Source organism: Brassica rapa, chromosome A09, assembly GCF_000309985.2.
Source record: "Brassica rapa cultivar Chiifu-401-42 chromosome A09, CAAS_Brap_v3.01, whole genome shotgun sequence".
In the NCBI taxonomy this organism is placed as follows: domain Eukaryota; kingdom Viridiplantae; phylum Streptophyta; class Magnoliopsida; order Brassicales; family Brassicaceae; genus Brassica; species Brassica rapa.
The window spans coordinates 34,537,864-34,557,627 of NC_024803.2; the positions used below are offsets into that span (position 1 = coordinate 34,537,864).

At 38.1% G+C, this 19,764-nt stretch overlaps 6 protein-coding genes across 7 annotated transcripts; 2 read left to right on the forward strand and 4 right to left on the reverse strand.

The window, feature by feature from the left end:
- Nucleotides 1–17: 17 nt before the first annotated feature.
- Nucleotides 18–1,666, forward strand: LOC103841326 (fructokinase-like 1, chloroplastic). Its single transcript, XM_009117849.3, has 2 exons — nt 18–716; nt 867–1,666. The coding sequence occupies exons 1-2, from the start codon at nt 18–20 to the stop codon at nt 1,557–1,559; spliced, it is 1,392 nt and encodes a 463-aa protein (XP_009116097.1). The 3' UTR covers nt 1,560–1,666.
- Nucleotides 1,597–5,976, reverse strand: LOC103841325 (O-fucosyltransferase 28). The gene is made up of 7 exons (XM_009117848.3): nt 4,772–5,976; nt 3,678–3,750; nt 3,498–3,568; nt 3,305–3,393; nt 2,845–3,210; nt 2,283–2,759; nt 1,597–2,202 (listed from the first exon to the last, which is right to left on the reverse strand). Exons 1-7 carry the CDS (start codon nt 5,366–5,368, stop codon nt 1,938–1,940), a joined length of 1,938 nt encoding a protein of 645 aa, XP_009116096.1. The 5' UTR covers nt 5,369–5,976; the 3' UTR covers nt 1,597–1,937.
- A 3,687-nt stretch (nt 5,977–9,663) lies between these two features.
- LOC103841328 (mitochondrial uncoupling protein 1) lies at nt 9,664–12,316 on the forward strand. Of its 2 annotated transcripts, XM_033280420.1 has the most exons (10): nt 9,676–9,776; nt 9,816–9,917; nt 10,672–10,887; nt 10,971–11,049; nt 11,139–11,272; nt 11,356–11,454; nt 11,532–11,636; nt 11,724–11,798; nt 11,888–11,974; nt 12,064–12,316. In XM_033280420.1, exons 2-10 carry the CDS (start codon nt 9,840–9,842, stop codon nt 12,106–12,108), a joined length of 918 nt encoding a protein of 305 aa, XP_033136311.1. In that variant the 5' UTR covers nt 9,676–9,776; nt 9,816–9,839; the 3' UTR covers nt 12,109–12,316. The 2 variants fall into 2 exon arrangements, with proteins under 2 accessions (XP_009116099.1, XP_033136311.1); XM_009117851.3 differs by having other exon boundaries at nt 9,664–9,917.
- On the reverse strand, nt 12,238–14,010 carry LOC103841327 (reticulon-like protein B12). Its single transcript, XM_009117850.3, has 4 exons — nt 13,201–14,010; nt 12,920–13,100; nt 12,615–12,826; nt 12,238–12,528 (listed from the first exon to the last, which is right to left on the reverse strand). The coding sequence occupies exons 1-4, from the start codon at nt 13,274–13,276 to the stop codon at nt 12,380–12,382; spliced, it is 618 nt and encodes a 205-aa protein (XP_009116098.1). The 5' UTR covers nt 13,277–14,010; the 3' UTR covers nt 12,238–12,379.
- Nucleotides 14,011–14,209: 199 nt separating this feature from the next.
- LOC103841329 (histone-lysine N-methyltransferase family member SUVH9) lies at nt 14,210–16,992 on the reverse strand. The gene is made up of 3 exons (XM_009117852.3): nt 16,144–16,992; nt 14,806–16,033; nt 14,210–14,551 (listed from the first exon to the last, which is right to left on the reverse strand). The coding sequence occupies exons 1-2, from the start codon at nt 16,847–16,849 to the stop codon at nt 14,844–14,846; spliced, it is 1,896 nt and encodes a 631-aa protein (XP_009116100.1). The 5' UTR covers nt 16,850–16,992; the 3' UTR covers nt 14,210–14,551; nt 14,806–14,843.
- A 199-nt stretch (nt 16,993–17,191) lies between these two features.
- On the reverse strand, nt 17,192–19,070 carry LOC103841330 (ataxin-3 homolog). Its single transcript, XM_009117853.3, has 2 exons — nt 18,657–19,070; nt 17,192–18,041 (listed from the first exon to the last, which is right to left on the reverse strand). Exons 1-2 carry the CDS (start codon nt 18,909–18,911, stop codon nt 17,439–17,441), a joined length of 858 nt encoding a protein of 285 aa, XP_009116101.1. The 5' UTR covers nt 18,912–19,070; the 3' UTR covers nt 17,192–17,438.
- Between the last annotated feature and the right edge of the window lie 694 nt (nt 19,071–19,764).

Sequence of the window (19,764 nt, forward strand, 5' to 3'; positions counted from 1 at the left end):
AAAAACGAAACCCCTTCATGGCTTCACTTCATCTCTTTCCTCACCTTCACCATTTTGATCCAACCATACATCGCAGGGAGATAGTAGCTCACACTCGGAAGCAATTCCTATCTCCGAAAGCTTCGATTAATGGCGGTAACACAAACGGAGCCGCAGCGGCTGAAACCGCTAAGCCTAGTCGCAAGGGGAGGAAGAAGAAGGAAAACTTGACGGTTACTAGTATCGAGACGAATCCTGATTCGGATCCGGATTTAGTGGATTACGACGACGGGATGGACTTTCCGTACGACGACCCGCCTCTCGTCTGCTGCTTCGGAGCCGTGCAGAAGGAGTTCGTTCCTGTGGTGCGAGTCCACGATAACCCGATGGACCCCGACATTTACTCCCAGTGGAAGATGCTGCAGTGGGATCCGCCGGAGTTCGGGCGGGCTCCGGGAGGTCCGCCGTCTAACGTGGCGATCTCGCATGTTCGGTTGGGCGGTAGAGCTGCGTTCATGGGGAAGGTCGGTGAAGATGATTACGGGGAAGAGCTTGTTTTGATGATGAACAAGGAGAGAGTTCAGACGAGGGCTGTGAAGTTCGATGAGGGTGCGAGTACTGCGTGTACTCGCGTTAAGATTAAGTTTGAGGATGGGAAGATGAAGGCGGAGACGGTTAAGGAGCCGCCTGAGGACTCGCTTCTTGCTTCGGAGTTGAACTTAGCCGTGCTGAAAGAGGTAAAGTCTTTCATTTTATGGTTTAGGATGAACACAGTTTGGCTTTTTAAGCTGTTTTCTACAATGCCATGATAGGTTGAGCATGATGAGTCATACGATGTGTCATGGCTATTAAGCTGTTTTGTTTACTTCTGCTTTATTACAATGCAGGCGAGGATCTTCCATTTCAATTCAGAAGTGCTGACATCACCTACAATGCAATCAACTCTGTTCAAGGCAATACAATGGTCCAAAAAGTTCGGAGGGCTTATTTTCTTTGACTTGAATCTTCCGTTACCGTTATGGAGATCACGGAACGAGACTCGGAAGCTGATCAAGAAAGCATGGGACGAAGCCAACATCGTAGAAGTTTCACAGCAAGAGCTTGAGTTTCTACTCGATGAAGAGTACTACGAGAGGAGAAGAAACTACACACCGCAATACTTCGCTGAGGATTTCGAGCAGACTAAGAACCGGAGAGACTATTACCATTACACACCTGAGGAAATCAAGCCGTTGTGGCACGACAATCTGAAGCTGTTGGTTGTGACTGATGGAACGCTACGGCTACATTACTATACTCCCAAGTTTGATGGTGTTGTGGTTGGGACGGAAGATGTGCTTATAACTCCTTTCACTTGCGATAGGACGGGTTCTGGTGATGCTGTTGTTGCAGGCATAATGAGGAAGCTGACAACTTGTCCTGAGATGTTTGAGGACCAGGATGTGTTGGAGAGACAGCTCCGGTTCGCAGTTGCTGCTGGGATCATATCGCAGTGGACAATTGGTGCGGTCAGAGGCTTCCCAACTGAAAGCGCGACACAGAATTTGAAAGAGCAGGTTTATGTTCCATCAATGTGGTAGTTAGAAAGACCAAGAACTGAGCTTCTTCTACTAAATGTTTTTGAACAATGTGAGATGTATACTGATTTCAAAACTGTAATCCAATGTACAATCATTTTTTGTGAGTTCACTGATAACAACAATGTGAAAGGGTGGTGAGAACATGATACCCTATGAAACTTATGTTTGGTTAAGAGACAAAAAATGCTGTAGCTTATCCAAGTCTTGATGCTCTTTCGGTAAGGACAATTGATTCTACAAGCTGTCTGAGCAGAACTCGGGTTACCTCCTTTCCTATGTTGTACAAAAACGCTATAAACTCGATGAAAGTTGTTCTCTGTCGTGATCCTGCAGTGTTTGACGTGGGATTCTCGACTGTTTCTGATTACTGCATCAACACTATCTTAAGGCACTCTTCTTCCATGTCTTTGTCTCCGTTCTAAGACTTGATTTTTTCCCAGAGCTGCGAGAATAAGACTTGTTACAGATGCAATCAGGCTGTGGGTTCGCATAGAAATTCTCCTCTAGCCTGGGAAGTGCAGCAGGCTGTCTCGCATACGGCGCTCCAGTCCTGTCTCTGTTTAGTCGCTTAACCTCTGAAGCAAACTCTTCCCAAGATATGAAACCATCATCTAAATGATCTATCAGTCTAACAAAATTCAACCTGAAATAAACACACAGAACAAATCAGCAAAACAAGCAGTGAATGAACTACGAAAAGTTATATTTCATGTTAACATATACCTGTCTGGATTTATAGATTTCCTAAACCCTTCAAACCTTCTGTGCCCTTGTACCGCCTTAGCCATGTTTCCATCGTACGTATACACAAAGACATCGCTTTCAAGGGCCACAATGTAGTCCAACGCAGCAAGCCGGTTCTGGTATGGACTGAAAGGCTCCAACTCTTCTTCAGTTGCAAGAGTTGAATGAGAGAAGACATTTGGGTACTCTGCGCAGAAAGCATCCATACTCTTGCTTCCATAGATTTCACCAGCAACTATATATACAGTAGTGGAGGATGGGTATCCCATTGCCTTTAGAAATATGGCTGCTTCTCGCGGAGACATAGGACACCCGCCTTGAATCCGTCTCTCTATGCTATCAATCTCTTTCTCCTTCCAGTGTTTGACATTGTACCTCATGATTCTTAGATCTTCGGCTTCCTCAGATGTAAGATTGTGGCTGCAACCTGTAAAGGCAAGCATGTCCTTCTCGTATCTGCAAATACAATACTCCTTTGACTCAGAACCAAGATCCAAATGATTTCCCTTGCTGATGAAAAAAAAGGAAATGTCGGACTTACCTCAAATGCAGAGCGATATACGGCTCACTGTTGTTTCTTAGACGGTTAACCAATACCTTTCCCAGGTCCTCGATCTCCTTCGTGTACACCAGTGCCTTGTAATTAGCACGACATCTCAGTCTTTGGATCGATGGTGGCAAGCCATTGTTAGCAAGCCGTGAGTCGGTAAGCATGAACTTTAACACCTTGTAACGTTTTAGAAGCGGCAGCATTTCGCTTCTGTAGTAACTAGCCTTTGACCAAGAAACAGGGGCCTTGAGAAGCGGCTTCATGTCGGCATATTCAGGAGGCAAATACTCTACAATGTCAACATCGTGTTTCAGTACATTCATGAAGTTTCTCCAGTCGAAAATATCTTTGAACGTGCTGCATACAAAGAATCTTTATCAGCATTCCATTATTTTTTTAGTAATATCTTGTGATATCATCAATAACATTGGCAAAATTATAAGGAGGAGACCTCGGGTCAGTCCAGAAAGATTCATGGTCGAGAAGAGGAAGAACAAGAGTTGCATTCATAATCTTGGCAACAGCAACCATGTCACATATCTACATTTTGGTCAAAACGAACAAAAAACAGTAAATCAAAGAAGCTCACTGTGGCGAATCATGAGATCAAAACCCTCTAAAATACTGTGGAACTGAAAACTCACCCCAGTTCTCATCTGATTCAAACCTCCATTTGCGTGTACTATAAGATATCCACTGGTTTTTTGGCCCAGTCCTGGACAAAGACATATATCAGATCCTCATTCCAGGAAATAAACAAGATCTTGATAATTCAAATACTGCAAATGCGTCTGAAGAAGAGCTAAGAAAAGCACGCAACATACTCGTCTTGTTCTTAGGACGCGCCACACATTGACGATACTGCCCGCTTTCAGGTTTCTGCCAAATTTCCGGAATCTGTAAAAAGCAACAGCCAAACATGAAATTCCATGATAAGATCCTCAAAACTTTAGTCGGCAGGAAAGAGTTTTGTCTTCCACATTACAAAAAAAACAGAGGAAATGATTAAAAATAAGCTCATTCTCAATCTGTATGACCTCAGATTACAGTGATCACAAAATCTATCGTACCTTAAGTCTATCAAGTGAAAAATTCAACAAGTTACATAAGCACACACTTACAGAGATAAAAGTTTTTAACTCAGGGGTACATCTACTCAACGATTACATGAACTGTTAATATAAACCCATATCAACTAGATCGTATTTGAACTTCCATATAAAATAAAAGTTCCCCATTTAAAACATCTCAAACTATGCCACAGCAAAAAAGGCCATACACTGTGCCAACCTAAGGTCAACTGAAACCGTAGGAAAGTGATTGATCCACGTCAGGTCCACCCAAATCAATTGACTATTAATGCTCGTCAAAGTCTCCCTCCAATATCAAAATGTAGAAGCTCATAAAACGAATTTCTTTTTCAGAATATTCTAGCGCCACCGAAACAATAATCATTCACTTATGCAAATCATCAAAGAATTCAACTTTCTACCTAACCCACTTCTCCTTCATCTCCCCCTCAGTGCAAACACAATATCATTGAAACTATACAACTAAGTTACAATCGCAGCCGAAAATTTCGATCACAGACCCTTGAAGGGCTGAACAGTTTTGATTTTCTTGGGAGAAAATGGTAAATTCAACACAACACACTAACAAGATTGAATTTGAACTTAAGCACTTACCTAACTAAAAAGATTAGATCAGTGCTTAAGAGAAAACAACCAATAACAAGTTAATCTAACGGTTAAAACTCTTGAAATACGTTACTAGGGGTTCTAAGAGGTCACATGTTCGAATCCCGATGTAGATTTGTGTATTATCACAACGATTGGCTTTGTTTAACGGATAAAGGAACATTGAATCCCTAAATGCTGACGTGTAAAGAAGAAGAGAGAAGGAACAAAAAAACACTCACGGGAAGCTTTTCGAGGACGCGCATTGGCTGAGACGAAGCTTGGTTTTCCCCAACTTCGCGTTGCGCCATTGACAGATCGTCACGGAGCGATCTAACGACGACAAACTCGCTCAATCGCGCGTGGTCAACCACGCGCACACCGCCTATGAGGTAGACACTAAGGAACACGGACGCGACAACGAGAGCCATGAGGAGACCCAAGATCCGACGCCCCACGTTTTTCCCAGATCTAAACCCTTGCCCCACCACCGTCCCCGATCCACCGCCACCGCCGCCGCCTTGGGAAAACTGAGATCGGAATTTACGGAGGAAGAGGTAGTGAATCGCGGGGTGGTTGTGGAATTGGTGGTAGTGATCGTGGTGGTAGTGAGATCCAGTAGACGAGGAACCTTCCGAAGATGCGGCGTCTTGACCGCTCGTATCTCCGCCGTCCAATTCCGCCGATTCGTTTCCGGTGGATAAATTGACTGTACTGCAGAAATCGGCGGGATTCAAGGGCCGTTCGGAGACTACATCCACACGGCGGCGGGTCGTGGTGGTTGGTCCGGCAGGGACGGGTGCAGCGGGTAAGGGGTTAATCGCTCCGGCGACCGACATATCGCCACCGGTAAAAGGGGATTCAGAATTAGAAAATGGAAGAGAGAGAGAGAGAGAGATAAAGAGGGGAGAGAGAGGGATGATGATTAGTCTTAGGGGGGTTACGTGGCCATGTTCTGACTTTCTTCTTCTTCTCTATAAGCCACCGTCACCGTGAAGTTTGGCGAAGCTGAGACGCCGAATCTCGTTTTGTTTTGTCAGCTTTTATGTTGGCATGCGCGTTTATATTTTCTGTGTGACTGTTCTAACCATTTCGTTTTTCTACCGACCGTTTGCATTTATTTATTTATGGATAACAATTTTGAGAATTCATTCATCACGTATGTTAACACACGCGGATTTAACAAAAGAGATTTATTGTTATCTAAATTTTGTATTAGCGTTTGATAGGCAGAGCGTAAGCATTAATTAACATCTTTCTTATCCAATCAATAATTCTTTTTTTAAAGCATTTAAATAATGCAATTTTGCTCTCTATCATGTGAAACTTTTAGTAGAACATAATATAAAATAATTTATAAAATAATTTAATATAATTTATCTAATAATATCATAAAAATATATTTATATCCAAAAACCTATCTTATTTTTTTCAAATAACTTTAGAAAAACTCTTAAAAATAAAAATCATGTTTGAAAAAAAAAATATGAAATTATTTTTCAATAAAATTATTTCAAATTTAAAGTATAATTAATTATATATAATTAAATATAATTCATATATATATATATATATTAATTACATATATATTATAAATATAATATATATACATTATTCAAAAATAAGCCTATTATATATTAGTATATATTTATTTTATATGAATCATTTACTGCTATATTAATCACTTTATTAATTGCATCTATGAGAACATACTATTTTTTAGCATAATGCTTATACTAGGTGTTTTGCCCGCGACGCGGGCTTAAACATTTTTATAATTTTTGAAAAGCTTTTTGTACACTATATTCATTATTCTAAAATAAATATTAAAATAACTTAATATTAAATTTTTAACTATATAATTTTAAAAAATTATTTGATTAATATTTAATTATGTAATTTATGTTTTTTACTTTTTACTAAAATATTTTTTCAGATAACAATACAATATATGTATATATATATATTATCTTTTTTTTTAATTATATTTTTAGATTTTGGATAATTTATGTATATATTATCCAAATATTTAGTTACATAATTTATGTTTTACACTTTTTACTAAAATACTTATTCAGATAACAATAGTATTTACATGAAAAGTATTACATAAAATTTATTGACTTTTAACGTGAGAGCATTCTTTATTTATTTTAATCAATTATCTAATCAAATAAATTAATTTTTTTTAATTTAGTTATATATTTTATTTGATTAATATTTAGTTATATAATTCATGTTTTTAAATTTTTACTAAAAAACTTTTTCAGATAACAATACAATATATACATAAATTATCTCTTTTTTAAATTATATTTTCAGATTTTGGATAATTCTTACTATTATTAATTTTAATCAATTATCTAATCAAATAAATTAAAATTTCATTTTTATTTTTTAATTTAGTTATACATTTTATTTGATTAATATTTAGTTATATAATTCATGTTTTTAATTTTTTACTAAAAAACTTTTTCAGATAACAATACAATATATACAAAAAATATCTTCTTTTTAAATTATATTTTCAGATTTTGGATAATTCTTACTATTATTAATTTTCATCAATTATCTAATCAAATAAATTAAAATTTCATTTTTATTGTTTAATTTAGTTATACATTTTATTTGATTAATATTTAGCTATGTAATTCATGTTTTTAAATTTCTACTAAAAGATTTTTTAAGATAACAATACAATATATAAATAAATTATCTCTTTTTTAAATTATATTTTCAGATTTTGGATAATTCTTAGTATTATTAATTTTAATCATTTATCTAATCAAATAAATTAAAATTTCGTTTTTTTTTTTAATTTATTTATACATTTTATTCATTAAGGGTATAAACGATATTAACCACTCTAACTTTTAACGTGAGAGCTCGATTCCAAAAATTTACTTCGCAAATAATAGTATAGATAGATATTATACAACTACTTCTTTGTCATCAATTCTACCGATCAATATCTTAATTGAATTATTAACATATAGATTCTATTATATTCCATTTCTTTATATTTGAAAGGATTTTCTAAAGAAAAAAATCTAACTTTGGTGAGAAATAAAAAAAAAATCTTTTTAAATTTTTTTAACGAACTATTGTTCAATATTTTTCAGAGACTAGTAAAATTTCTGTTTTAGTTTTACTAAATTATCGATTGGTTATATAAATGGTCATCATACACACATAAGAAGCAAAGTGAAACTTCTTAATCCTAGTCCACCACAGTTTCCTCAACAGAATACGATTCGTCTCGAATATTGAAGGTTGTAGTCAAGATGGTGAACAAAGACTAACATTTAGATGAAATAGAGTGTTCGGTTATTTAAACGGTTTAACTAGTAGGATTTGGTTCAAATTTGGTTTAGTTACTTTACTCGGTAGTCACACATGTATATGTATGTGTGCGTGCTCTTTCGTTTATCAGCCAATTGATTCGGTAGATCTAAACCTTAAGCTGTGTTAGGTAAGAAAGGTTAAGCAAATAGAGTCACAACTCACAAGGGCTCAGCAAGAAAGAGTAAAGAACCGTTGTAAAAGACGGTAGCTCAGGTCTTCCGAATCACCGAAATTTAATGCATCGTCATAAGTATTCTACCTCTGGTGAGTATAGTTTTTTTTTTTTTTAATTTGAGAATCAAGATGAACACCGGATAAGTTGAGTGTTTCTTTTCTTCTCTTGCAAACCAAGATCAAGCGAAAGAGAAAGAGAGAGCCTAAGAGAGAACAACTGCATCCTTTGAAGTTCAACATCGATGGCTACAAAGAGTACAATAACTCCTTTCTTGTCAAATCTCGATGGCTACAAAGATTTGACCAAATTCATGAATCCATAAAATCAAAGCACACAATGTTTGGTATCTACTCTCTCTCTAATCCCTTACAACACTGGCTAGTCTGGCTTTAATCATTTTACACCTCACAACACATGTATCATAATAGAAGTGAGAATAACATATATGATCGTCCACATGTTATCACGATAATGACACTAACATTCAAAGTTGAATCATACAATAATACATTTCGATGCACAGTGCTATACTATAAGTATAACCATTGACTTTCAATATTTGACCTATAACAAATATTCAATCCAATGGCAATTTCACGATTGTTAAACTAATGAAACCACTGGAGTTTGTGATATAAGGATGAACATTACACATGTTAATATACAAAATTTTCCCATAAATTAAAAAATTAATTTCTGCCTATGTGTTACCTGTCTAGCATGTAACACACAGCATATGGTATAGCAAACTTTTTTTTTTTTTTACATCATGGTATAGCAAACTTATGTGTTGCTTTCCGTATATATATATATATATATATATATATATATATATATATATATATATATATATATATATATATATATGAATATAGTAAAATATGTAATGTATAAACATATAAAAACGAGGAACATAGATATGAATAACAAATAATTTCGACAAAATTTTCATACAAATATAATTCTTCTTTTTGAATGAAACATGTGGAGATTTGATAAATTACAAGGAAAATAAACGAGGTATTCAGAAGACTTAAATACCGGCTAAGTGGGGGTTATTGGTTGGTGTATTTTGATGGATTTGAAAATCCAAACTAAATATAGTGTTATTGGTTCTATGATTTTAAAATATGTATTGAAATCATGTGTTATTCGTTTAATGATTCATAAATTCTAATTCAAATCAAGTGTTATTCGTTTAATGATTCATAAATTTTAATTCAAATCAAGTGTTATTCAATCATACGGATTTACTAATATATTTGATTTCATAATGTATTTGAATGGATTTGCATGGATTTTTTTGTGAAAAAATACAAATGCTCAAATCCGAAGGAAAACCTCCGGATTTGTAAATACTAATCCGAGAAAATTTAAAAATTTGTATATTTTACTTGGATTTATAAATATTATATGAATTTCTAAATCAATAAAAATATATAAACCAATATCAAATTCGAGGATAATTAAGAGTGATAAATCTTAATTTAGCGTGGCGTGGTGTCAGCATTTATCTGACGTGTTAGAAGAAAAAAATCACAGCGAATAATCAAATCTTAGTGGATGATTAGTGTGACACACACCTGCAAATATATTAATATATATATAAAGCGCTGCTAAAGTGGGCCGCCCATTATTACCTTTTGTTCATTTCGTAGCAGAGCGAACGAGAGAGAGGCGATCTTTTCTAACTGAAACTCTCCACGCCAAGTTGCGTTGCGTAGCCGTCGTCGCGCTTCCCGAGATTCGAAACTCTTAACTCCCTCTCGTATCTTTCTGGATCGTCGAAGATGGTAGCTGATAGCAAATCCGACCTTTCGCTGCCCAAAACTTTCGCCTGCAGTGCCTTCGCTGCCTGCGTCGGCGAGGTACTTTCCGAGAATTTTCCATGCGTTTTAGATTTCTGAATATGCTTCGATTCGATCGTGCAAATGTATTGCGAATTTTCCATGAAAATTCTGATCAGGTTGTTGATCTTCGTTTTCCCATCGTATAGCTTATTAGATTCTATAAACCGTTTCTCCAGATGATATTCTCATGTTTAGTTTCGATGGAACTGATTCGTTTTCTACAATCTGAATCGAGAATATTCCATCTCGATTGTGTTAAACAGTCAGATCTGTTGCTATGAAGGAGTTCTAGCGTTTTGATTGTACTGTTTGACGATCTTAATTATGCTGTGGATATGATTCTTGTGAAAGGAATATGAAATTTCACGATGGAATCGATTTTGTTTATAATGCAACGCAAACAATCTCCTCCGCTTAGCTGTGTGTTGCTGCTTCCTCAGATACTTCTGTGTTGCGAATTTTCCATGAAAATTCCGTTTAGGTTGAGCATCATGTTACTATATTCTATATACTGTTTCTCCTGATCATGTGCTCATGTTTCGATTCGATGGAATCGATTCGATTCCAACAATCGGAAGGAGAATATTCCATTAACCGGTCAGATCTGTTGCTAGGATTGAGTTGTTAGAGTTTTGATTGCAGTGTTTCACGATTTTAATCATGCTTTTTGATATAATTCTTGCGAAAGGAATATGCAGTTTCGTGATGGAATCGATTTTGTTAATAATGCAATGTAAAACTGTCTCTGAGATTTCATATGCAATTGGATCAGGTGTGTACGATTCCGTTGGACACTGCCAAGGTTAGGCTTCAGCTTCAAAAGTCTGCCATAGCTGGAGATGTCACTCTGCCTAAGTATCGGGGATTGTTGGGAACTGTTGGTACCATTGCAAGGGAAGAAGGTCTTCGTTCCCTGTGGAAAGGTGTTGTTCCCGGATTGCATCGTCAGTGCCTGTTTGGTGGTCTTAGGATCGGAATGTATGAGCCGGTGAGTTTCAAAACTGCTTCTTTCTGGCTCTAGACAATGTGCTAGTCGTCGTAATGCTTAACCAAAGTTGTTGTTTTACTCAGGTCAAAAATTTGTACGTTGGGAAAGACCATGTTGGTGATGTTCCATTGAGCAAGAAAATCCTTGCTGGTTTGACAACAGGTGAGCCTAGTCTTAACTGAAATGGTTTATCTTTCCATCTTTATAATTTAACTGGCTTGTTATCGTTGTTGTTGTTGTGTAACTCTTAGGTGCGCTGGGTATCATGGTAGCTAATCCCACAGATCTTGTGAAGGTTAGACTTCAGGCTGAAGGGAAACTACCTGCAGGGGTGCCAAAACGGTATACTGGATCGTTGAATGCGTATTCAACTATTGTTAGACAGGTATTTACCCCGCCATGGAAGTTGGGGTTATGTATAAGTTTGCCTAAACTCTGCTTCATATCTATTTAATTTTACTCTGACAGGAAGGAGTCCGAGCTCTTTGGACCGGTCTTGGACCTAACGTGGCAAGAAACGCAATCATCAATGCCGCTGAACTAGCGAGTTACGATCAAGTGAAACAGGTATGAAACAAACTATTACCCCTGCCTCTGTTGTCTAACTAAAGGACCTGATATATTAACCAACGTTCGTGTTTCAGACAATCTTGAAGATTCCAGGTTTCACTGATAACATTGTCACACACATTCTATCTGGACTGGGAGCAGGATTCTTTGCTGTCTGCATTGGTTCCCCTGTTGACGTGGTATGATATCTACACAAGAAATTAGACCATGAGTTTTATCCTCTATGCTTCCTGATTTTCTTCTTTGAAACTTGTTGTATGGCACAGGTTAAGTCAAGAATGATGGGAGATCCTTCTTACAAAGGCACTATTGACTGCTTCGTGAAAACTTTGAAGGCGGATGTAAGCAAACTCTTCTTCTGTGTTCTGTCTTGAAATAACATAACCCCAGAGAAAGTTCATAACTCTTTGAGTTTTGTTTTCCTTGACAGGGTCCTATGGCATTTTACAAGGGTTTCATCCCCAACTTTGGACGCCTTGGCTCATGGAACGTCATCATGTTTTTGACCCTCGAACAGGTAAATGGCCTAATGCAACTTTTACTGTATCAACTCAATAACGGGACCTCTCTCTTTTTCTAATCACTGTTCTTAATACTTTGATCCAGGCAAAGAAGTACGTCCGAGAACTAGATTCGTCCAAGAAACACTGAGAAACAAAAGTTTTAAGCAGAGAGAGAATAAGAGCAACACTGTTTTCTTCTTAATTTCGGTGGTCGAGAGAGGCCAAAACTTCATTGAATATTGTTTTCGGGATAGACGTTGTTTTCAAGCAAAACTTATGCAATAAATTTATGTGGGTTGCTCATATATTGACTGTACCGTTCAAACATTTATCAAAAAGATACAATTTCTTCCCTAGCACAAAACTGAGGAACCAAAAAAAAACTCCTGAAGAAGAGAGAAATAGAGACGGAGAGAGTCTCAGCTCAGTTTCTTATGTTCCGGATACGCCCATATCTTGAATCTCAGGTAAAGCTCTTTAGCTTTGTTGTAGATGAGCACTATAGATCCATCTATGCAATCTTCGTATCTCTCATAGAAAGCTGGAACTGCCATCACCACCAAAACCCCTGACAAAATAACCAAAACCAACAGCCACGGTTTAATGAATCTTCCAGGTTAAACCAGTTCAAGTCTACGAGAGATATTAACTTACCAGTGTGGCAGAGTGTTTGAAAATCCATGAGGCTTCCAATGAATGCTATGAGAAACAGATAGACTGCTACTCTGATAAACAACTCTGCGTCTCTTCCCATTGCAATGTCATACGATACTTGTAGTAGTTTATTCACATGGATGCGCAAAAACTTGGAAGCTTCTTCAGCCATTTCTTCACTTACTTGACACTCTGTTAATGGCGGTGACGGCCTAAGAGCCCAAGGGATATATAAACAATAAATTATAAAAGAAAAATATTTTAATTACAGTTGGATCTCTTGGCAGAGACATTTTTGGTTTTACCTGTTGAGGATGGATGCAGATTTGGACCAGAGGAAAAAAATAGAGAGCAAGAGGAGAAGAACACTTGAAAGAAGAGTGAGGATGGTATAAGAAAATGTCTCAAACACCATCCATGATCCTATTGTTACTGTGACTATACCAACACTCACATTCTTCTTCCTCCACAGCATTACATCTGCAACTGCAGATTCATTTCATAACAAGGAAAAAGAAACGTTACACAAGTGAGAGACCACTTAGCTTCTATGATGGTTTTGGTAATGATATATGGATTCACTCACCAATGCCACCTCCCAGAATCTCATGTACAGTCCTCTCTCGTTTGAACAGCTTTTCCAAAGAAGAACCCATTCCCATTTGAGAAGAAAAATCAGCAACAGGACTCCAACTTGGATTTAGTTTTTCTCAGATCCCAAAAGTCTCCAAGATATTATGTCAGAAACAGATCATCAAGTGCAGATGAATCACAAAGTCTCAAAACGAAAGAACGGCATGAATCAGAAGAAGAGAGTAAAGAAAAACAAAAAAGGTGATGAGACTAAAGTTGGGTCATCACCACATCAACTTTGAATATATAAACTAATAATTCTTCAAAGCTATTATATGATCTGTTAAGAAAAGAGAAAATATATGTTGGCCTCTTGATGTATTATCTATCACCTTCCAGCCTAAAAGTGTTAACCCTTCTACCATATTTTTAACAACTGTACAAAATGGTCGGTATTATCAAAGTTTGTATAATCTATTAATTTTGTCAAAATCATTTAATTGTTTAACTAAAAAATATTGACCAAAAAAATACTGAATTCAAAACAACAGAAGAAAAAAAGTACTATTAATCTATTTTATCTTAATTTTCTTAAATGATTACATAAACAAATATTTGAAACATTTACCGTTTCAGTATTTAATGAAGGGATGCTGGATTTGGACCTGAGGAAAAGTGAAAATTGTGTAAGCAAAACTCTCAAATACCATCCATGACTCTATTATACATTCTTCTTCCTCAACAGATTTCATTAGGAGAAAAAAGTTATAGAGTCGAGACTCTTGAGAGAGAGAGATTTACAATACATGGACAAATATGACCAATATATTAGCGGAAGCTGAATTTGGAGTGTGGATTGGTGTTTGATCTCTCAATTTAAGTTTTTTAGAAGTAAAGATGGTTTGATTTACCAAAAAAAAGAAGTAAAAACAAAACACCATATCACAAACCGTTTGGTTTCTGTCCATGTAAAGCGTCTACGTTCTGTATGCAAATTTGTTGGCATCAAAAACAAAAACAAGTGAAAGTTCCTTCACCCACATCAATAAAGCAGCATTCTTATATACTTTGAGAGAGACAAGAAGGATAATATTGTTTCACTTCACTTCATAGACATGTCAAGAGCCAACCGATACAGACAAAGAAACATCCTTATGAGTTTTGTACACTAATACCCCGAAAAAACATTCGACTCCCAAATTGTGCAAACACACACAAAACAACATCAAAACGTACACAAATGGGAGGAATGGAGTCTCTATCAAACCTTGATTCTGCCACAAACTGCTTTCATCTTCTTACTTCATGCGACCAACCAAGAACAAAGACTAAAACGATTTTTTTACCATGACTTTGATTACAATCTGCAAGAAACCAAATCAATAACGGCATCAGATTAAAAACAAATAGGACTCATCAAGCAAAAACAGAAGAAACTCACTGACAAACAAAGATTATAATCACATTCAAGCCAAGACAGTTGTTAAATGAAATCAGAGACCAAGTTTACGCACATTTATAACGTGATACAACCTGCAACATGTCACAACCTATGATCCCTTTTTTACTACAAGCTTCATTTGTGAAATTTACTAACCCGTTAACTTTGTGTTTTTACCTGGGAAAAAATAAGGCTGCGGCGGTGGCCTGGTAGTTTTAATTACAAATGGCGAGCTTGGGGCTCCATTCATCATCAGAGACTCCATAATCAAGGCTGAGCTCAGTCATGGGCGGAATGTTCTCAGCAGCGAAAAGCATAACACGAGGGAACATCAGATTGTTGTGATCATGCAGTACCATCTGTACAATCACATTCGAATCATTACTGTGGCTTATGTAACAAGCAACGTTCCTCAACTTTGAAACATCCATCGCATAATCAACAGGAGGGATCTGACGATACGAAGGCCGCTCGTAATCCGGAAACACCTGAGACAAATCTCCCCAATCTTTCCACCTATCAGAACAAAACCGAGCAGGGTACACCAAAGTATCGCCGTTCATTGTCAGAATGTTGGCTTGCTCCCTCGTCAAAGCAACCCCAACATACTCGCAAATAAAAGCGCCAGCGTGCAATATATCCAAACACCGAACCCCCCAGCCAGTCTCCACCGACCTAAACACCTCGAGTCTACTCCTCAACCCCTTCTGCGTCACGCGGTTCCGACACGTCGGAGGGCACTTACACCCCGGTCCACACTCATGCACCAACGGCCTCATTCTTATCAAATTCCCGTTGTAATCATAAGCAAACTCGCCACCGTTCTTCCTCTCGCAGATGCAGCCGCTGCTACAACCGCTGACACATTCGCATCCACTCGCATTATCACCATTACTACCACCCAATATGCCGCGAGGGAAAGAAGTAGTGGCGAGATACTCATAGTACAACGGCTCCTGATCGTCATCAACGTCGTTGAACAAATACACAGGAGCGTTCTCCTTCCTGTTGGAGATATCGAAGCTGATGTACCCGCTCGGTCTCACAGACAAAGGGTTGGTTTTAAGCGTCTTGGCGAACTTCAACACCGACGTCCCCATCTCCACCTGCCCTCCGATCCTCTCCAGCCTAAATTTAAAAACACCGAACCCGGACTTCCCCACATCGAACCAAGAATCAACGATCCTAAACAGCCCATCATAAACATAAACCTTGCTAGAAACAGCGTTCTCGTACTTAAAACCTCTAACCACTCTCACTTCAATCCCGTAGTACATACTCCTCTCCATAGCGAGATTCCCACCTTCGAGCTTCTGATGCTCAGCCTGCCTCCCGAGCTTGTCCTGCCCTCCATGTCCCGTGTAGATAATCACATCCCCTTGATCATCATCATCCTCATAACCACCTGAATTCAATCAAATCAATCAATAGAAAGTTTGTTATTCAGCTCAAAAGAAAACTAAACCATAATTAATCTAACTAAACCGGAATCTGACTGAACCGGTTTAAATTCACCTGAGACAATCACGCTGGTGGCGATCGGCTCTCCGTTAGAGCTGCGGGAGCCAATGAGATAGTCAATCCCAGCCTGCGTCTGTCCGTGCAACCCCATGACGCAGAGCTCGAGCCTGAAGAAGAAGATGTCTCCGACCTGGACGCCGGGGATCGAACCGACGATGCGTTTGTCCCGATTAAGCCAAAGGAAACGCTCTTTCATCATCGAGGCGGCTTTGCTATCGGGCCTGCCTCTCCTCCTTCCGAGCACTTCACGAGTCTCCTCGAGGATCAAGAAGATCCGGAGAGAATCGTAGATCATCCTCGTCTTCCTCACCACTTCCCGAAACTGCCTCTCTCCCTCGGGGCCGACGTCGGTGATCCTCACGAGCTCAGACGAGCGCTCCTGAGGTTTACGCGGCTTGAGGGACTGCGAAGGGTAACTGACCGGATCCGGATCCGGATCTTGCTCCTCGGGAACGGGTACGATGGCGCCGGTTAGGGAATCGAGGACCGTGACGTCCTCGTGGCGTTTGAGGCGCTGTGCGAAGGCGGAGCGGAAAGTCTCGGCGACGTTGGTGAACTCGGTGTACAAGTTAGGTTCGAGGGGAGATTGGGTGGTGGTGGTGTTGAAATTGAAGAAGGATGAGGGTGGAATCGGAGTTTGTGGGGAGGAATCAGTGACTGGCTCCGGCTTAGGGATCACCATAGGTATGTGAGAAGTCATCTCTCTCTCTCTCTTTCAAGGAGAAGAAGAAGAAGAAGGGGGTAACTAGGTTTTGAGCGATAAATCGAAGAAATAGGGTTTTTTTTTAATTTTTGGTTCTTCAAGCTAAGCCGAGAAGAAGCTTCATTCATTTTCTTAAATGATCAATATAAACAAACTTTTGAAACATTTATTGTTTAACTAAAAGTATTTAATATTTTGTCAAAATCAATTACAGTTTATAAAAGTACTGAAGCAAAAAATACTGAATCCAAAACTTACGAAAGCAGTATTTAATATTTATCATGTCGCAGAAAAAAGAAGTATTTATCTATTTTATTTTAATTTTCTTAAATGAATATATAAACAAATATTTGAAACATTTACCATTTCAGTATTTAAGATTTTCAGAATTAAAGATGGGTTGTTTTACCAAAAAAAAAAAAGAACTCAAACAAAACACCATATCACAAAAACGTTTGGTCTCTGTCGATGTAAAGCTTCTATGTTCTGTATGTAAAATATTTAGACAACAAAAACAAAAACAGAATCAAAGTAAGTGTTCCTTCACCCACATCAATGAAAAGCCTTTGGTTCTCTATTTTCTCAGCTACTTTTGTTTCTCAGTTTCCTTTTGAGAAGAAGACCCAACTGCTCCAGGATTAGCACCAGCCGCACAAGCATCCAGCAAACTCGCTGCAATCGCTGCCTTCAAGTCATCATCCTCCATCTCCGAAAAAGCCCTCACTTCCTCCCTCGACAATGCCTCGTATGGTCTCTGTTGATCAACATTATCACTAGTTCTGTTTCCACTGGCAGAAGAAGGAGAACTCCTCCGCACTGCTCCCGTGGTCTTTAACAGCCTCTCTGCGTCTTCAGGAGAAAGCCACTGACCAAAACCGTTTGAAGCCTCAGAAGAGGACAGGGGACACTCCTGCGGGAAGTTTCCTTTCACAATGAAGATGCTCCATCCTGAGCCTCTGAGAGAGTCGAGAAACGCAGAAAGGTAGAATTTCGACAGGTGTTGCGGTGCAGCGAGGAGGCTGTCGAAGTTATACCATTCACCGTTCACTTTCCTTATGCAGAACCAATGGTCGTGCAAGTGGCAGATGAATGCGTTTTCAAGCTCGGGGTCTATCTGCGCAGGCTCTGCATCGCGGCAATTGAGAGGGATCACTTGTAAGTTCCACACTTCCAAAGCCTTTTGCAAGACCTGTTAATCAAAACACAAAGCTTCCTCAGTGAAAAGTCTGAAGCTTTAGATGCTATACAGATCACAGAAACCTGCAAGCAAAACTGACTCATGTCTCAGCAGACTAATCAAGCTACTACCTTTCAAGCTTATACAGGAACAACAGATGATAAGATACATGTTACAAGAAACAATCATGATCAGACTCGAAGTGAGTCAAAGATATACAAACATAAAGTCGGAGAATGCATCATTACTAATCTCAATTCACTATATTTATTATCAAATTGATTCGATCTGTAGCACTTAAATTGGTGTATTCATCTTCAAGATCGCAGAGATACGCATTCAAAAGTTTTCCATTTCAGATTCTTGTGCACTTAAACAACACACAAAACTTGCAAGCAGAACTGACACGTGTCAAAGCAGACTAATCAAGCTACTAGCTTTCAAGTTCTGACACAAGACAATCATGATCAAACAGGCGGTGCGTAACAGATACAAACATAAAGTCAATCTTAGCCCCATTACTAATCTCAATTCACTAACTTTGTAATCAAATTGATCCGATCTGTAGCACTTAGCTATAAAAGTTCAAATCTTTAAACTTGTGCATTCAAGAAATGGCAATTGTACCTGGATGCTGAAATCGCCGCCGAGGGAAACGTTGTGAGACTCCTCGGAGAAGAAATCGCCGGCGGAAAAGGTTCCTGCGGCGGCGCCTTCGAGCATGACCTGGCGCTCCTTCCCATCGAGATCGGAGGCGACGGCAGCCAAATCGAATTCGGAGAAGAAAGGACCCTGGAGCACGGTGTTGACGCAGTGAACGGCGCAGAGATTGGCTTCCTGAACCTCGTGGTACAAGATTCCTCCGTTGCTCGGTCGCTCCATGGTCGATCAAGATTCAAAATCAAAACCCTAATCTCCTTTAAGAATCCGTGACGATATATATATATGTGTGTGGAGCGATGCGAAAGTCTTTGCCTTGAAGCAATTAGGAAGGCAAGCAGAAGAAATGGGAGGAGATGGGAAGTTGGAAATAAAATATTTACACACCCTTTTTTCATTATCCTTTTATATTAAAATGTTTCACCCACGTCATTACACATGTGTCATGATTTTTTTTTAACGAAATTGTTCTCCTTGTTAAGCTACAATAAATTAAATTTAAATTCTTGGATTTGACTTGAGTAATTTAATGCTTTTACTTTTTTTACACTTTCAACTTAGTATGTGATATTTTGGTTTCTGATATATGATGATAGCATATCTAGAAATGCTTTAGAAAAAATTTGACAGCTTATATTATCGAAATACATTTATTGTTTCTGTCAAGAACCATTTGCTGCTAACCAAATCTTGGGCCATTCATCATTTCATCTGGTTTAATTAAAAATCAGATGCCATTATAGTGTGTGTGTGTGTGTGTGTCTGCCAAGTGTATGTAAAAGTAACTGACTTCAACAAGTGTGCAAAGCAAAGCAAAATAAAACATGGATTTCTTTCCAACTATTCAACTCCACTATCCAAAGTTCCAAACTTTTTTAAATCAAATAAACATTTTACAGACAAGTGGTAGTACTATTCAGGAACCATAAAAAAAAACAATCAACAAAACCCTGTGTTCAGAAAAACAAACAATCAACAAAACCCAAATCATGTGTAATCTACATTTACAAAGCACAAGCAAATACTTTTGAAGTTTTGAACCAAAATCTAAATCACTATGGAGGATAAGGTTTAA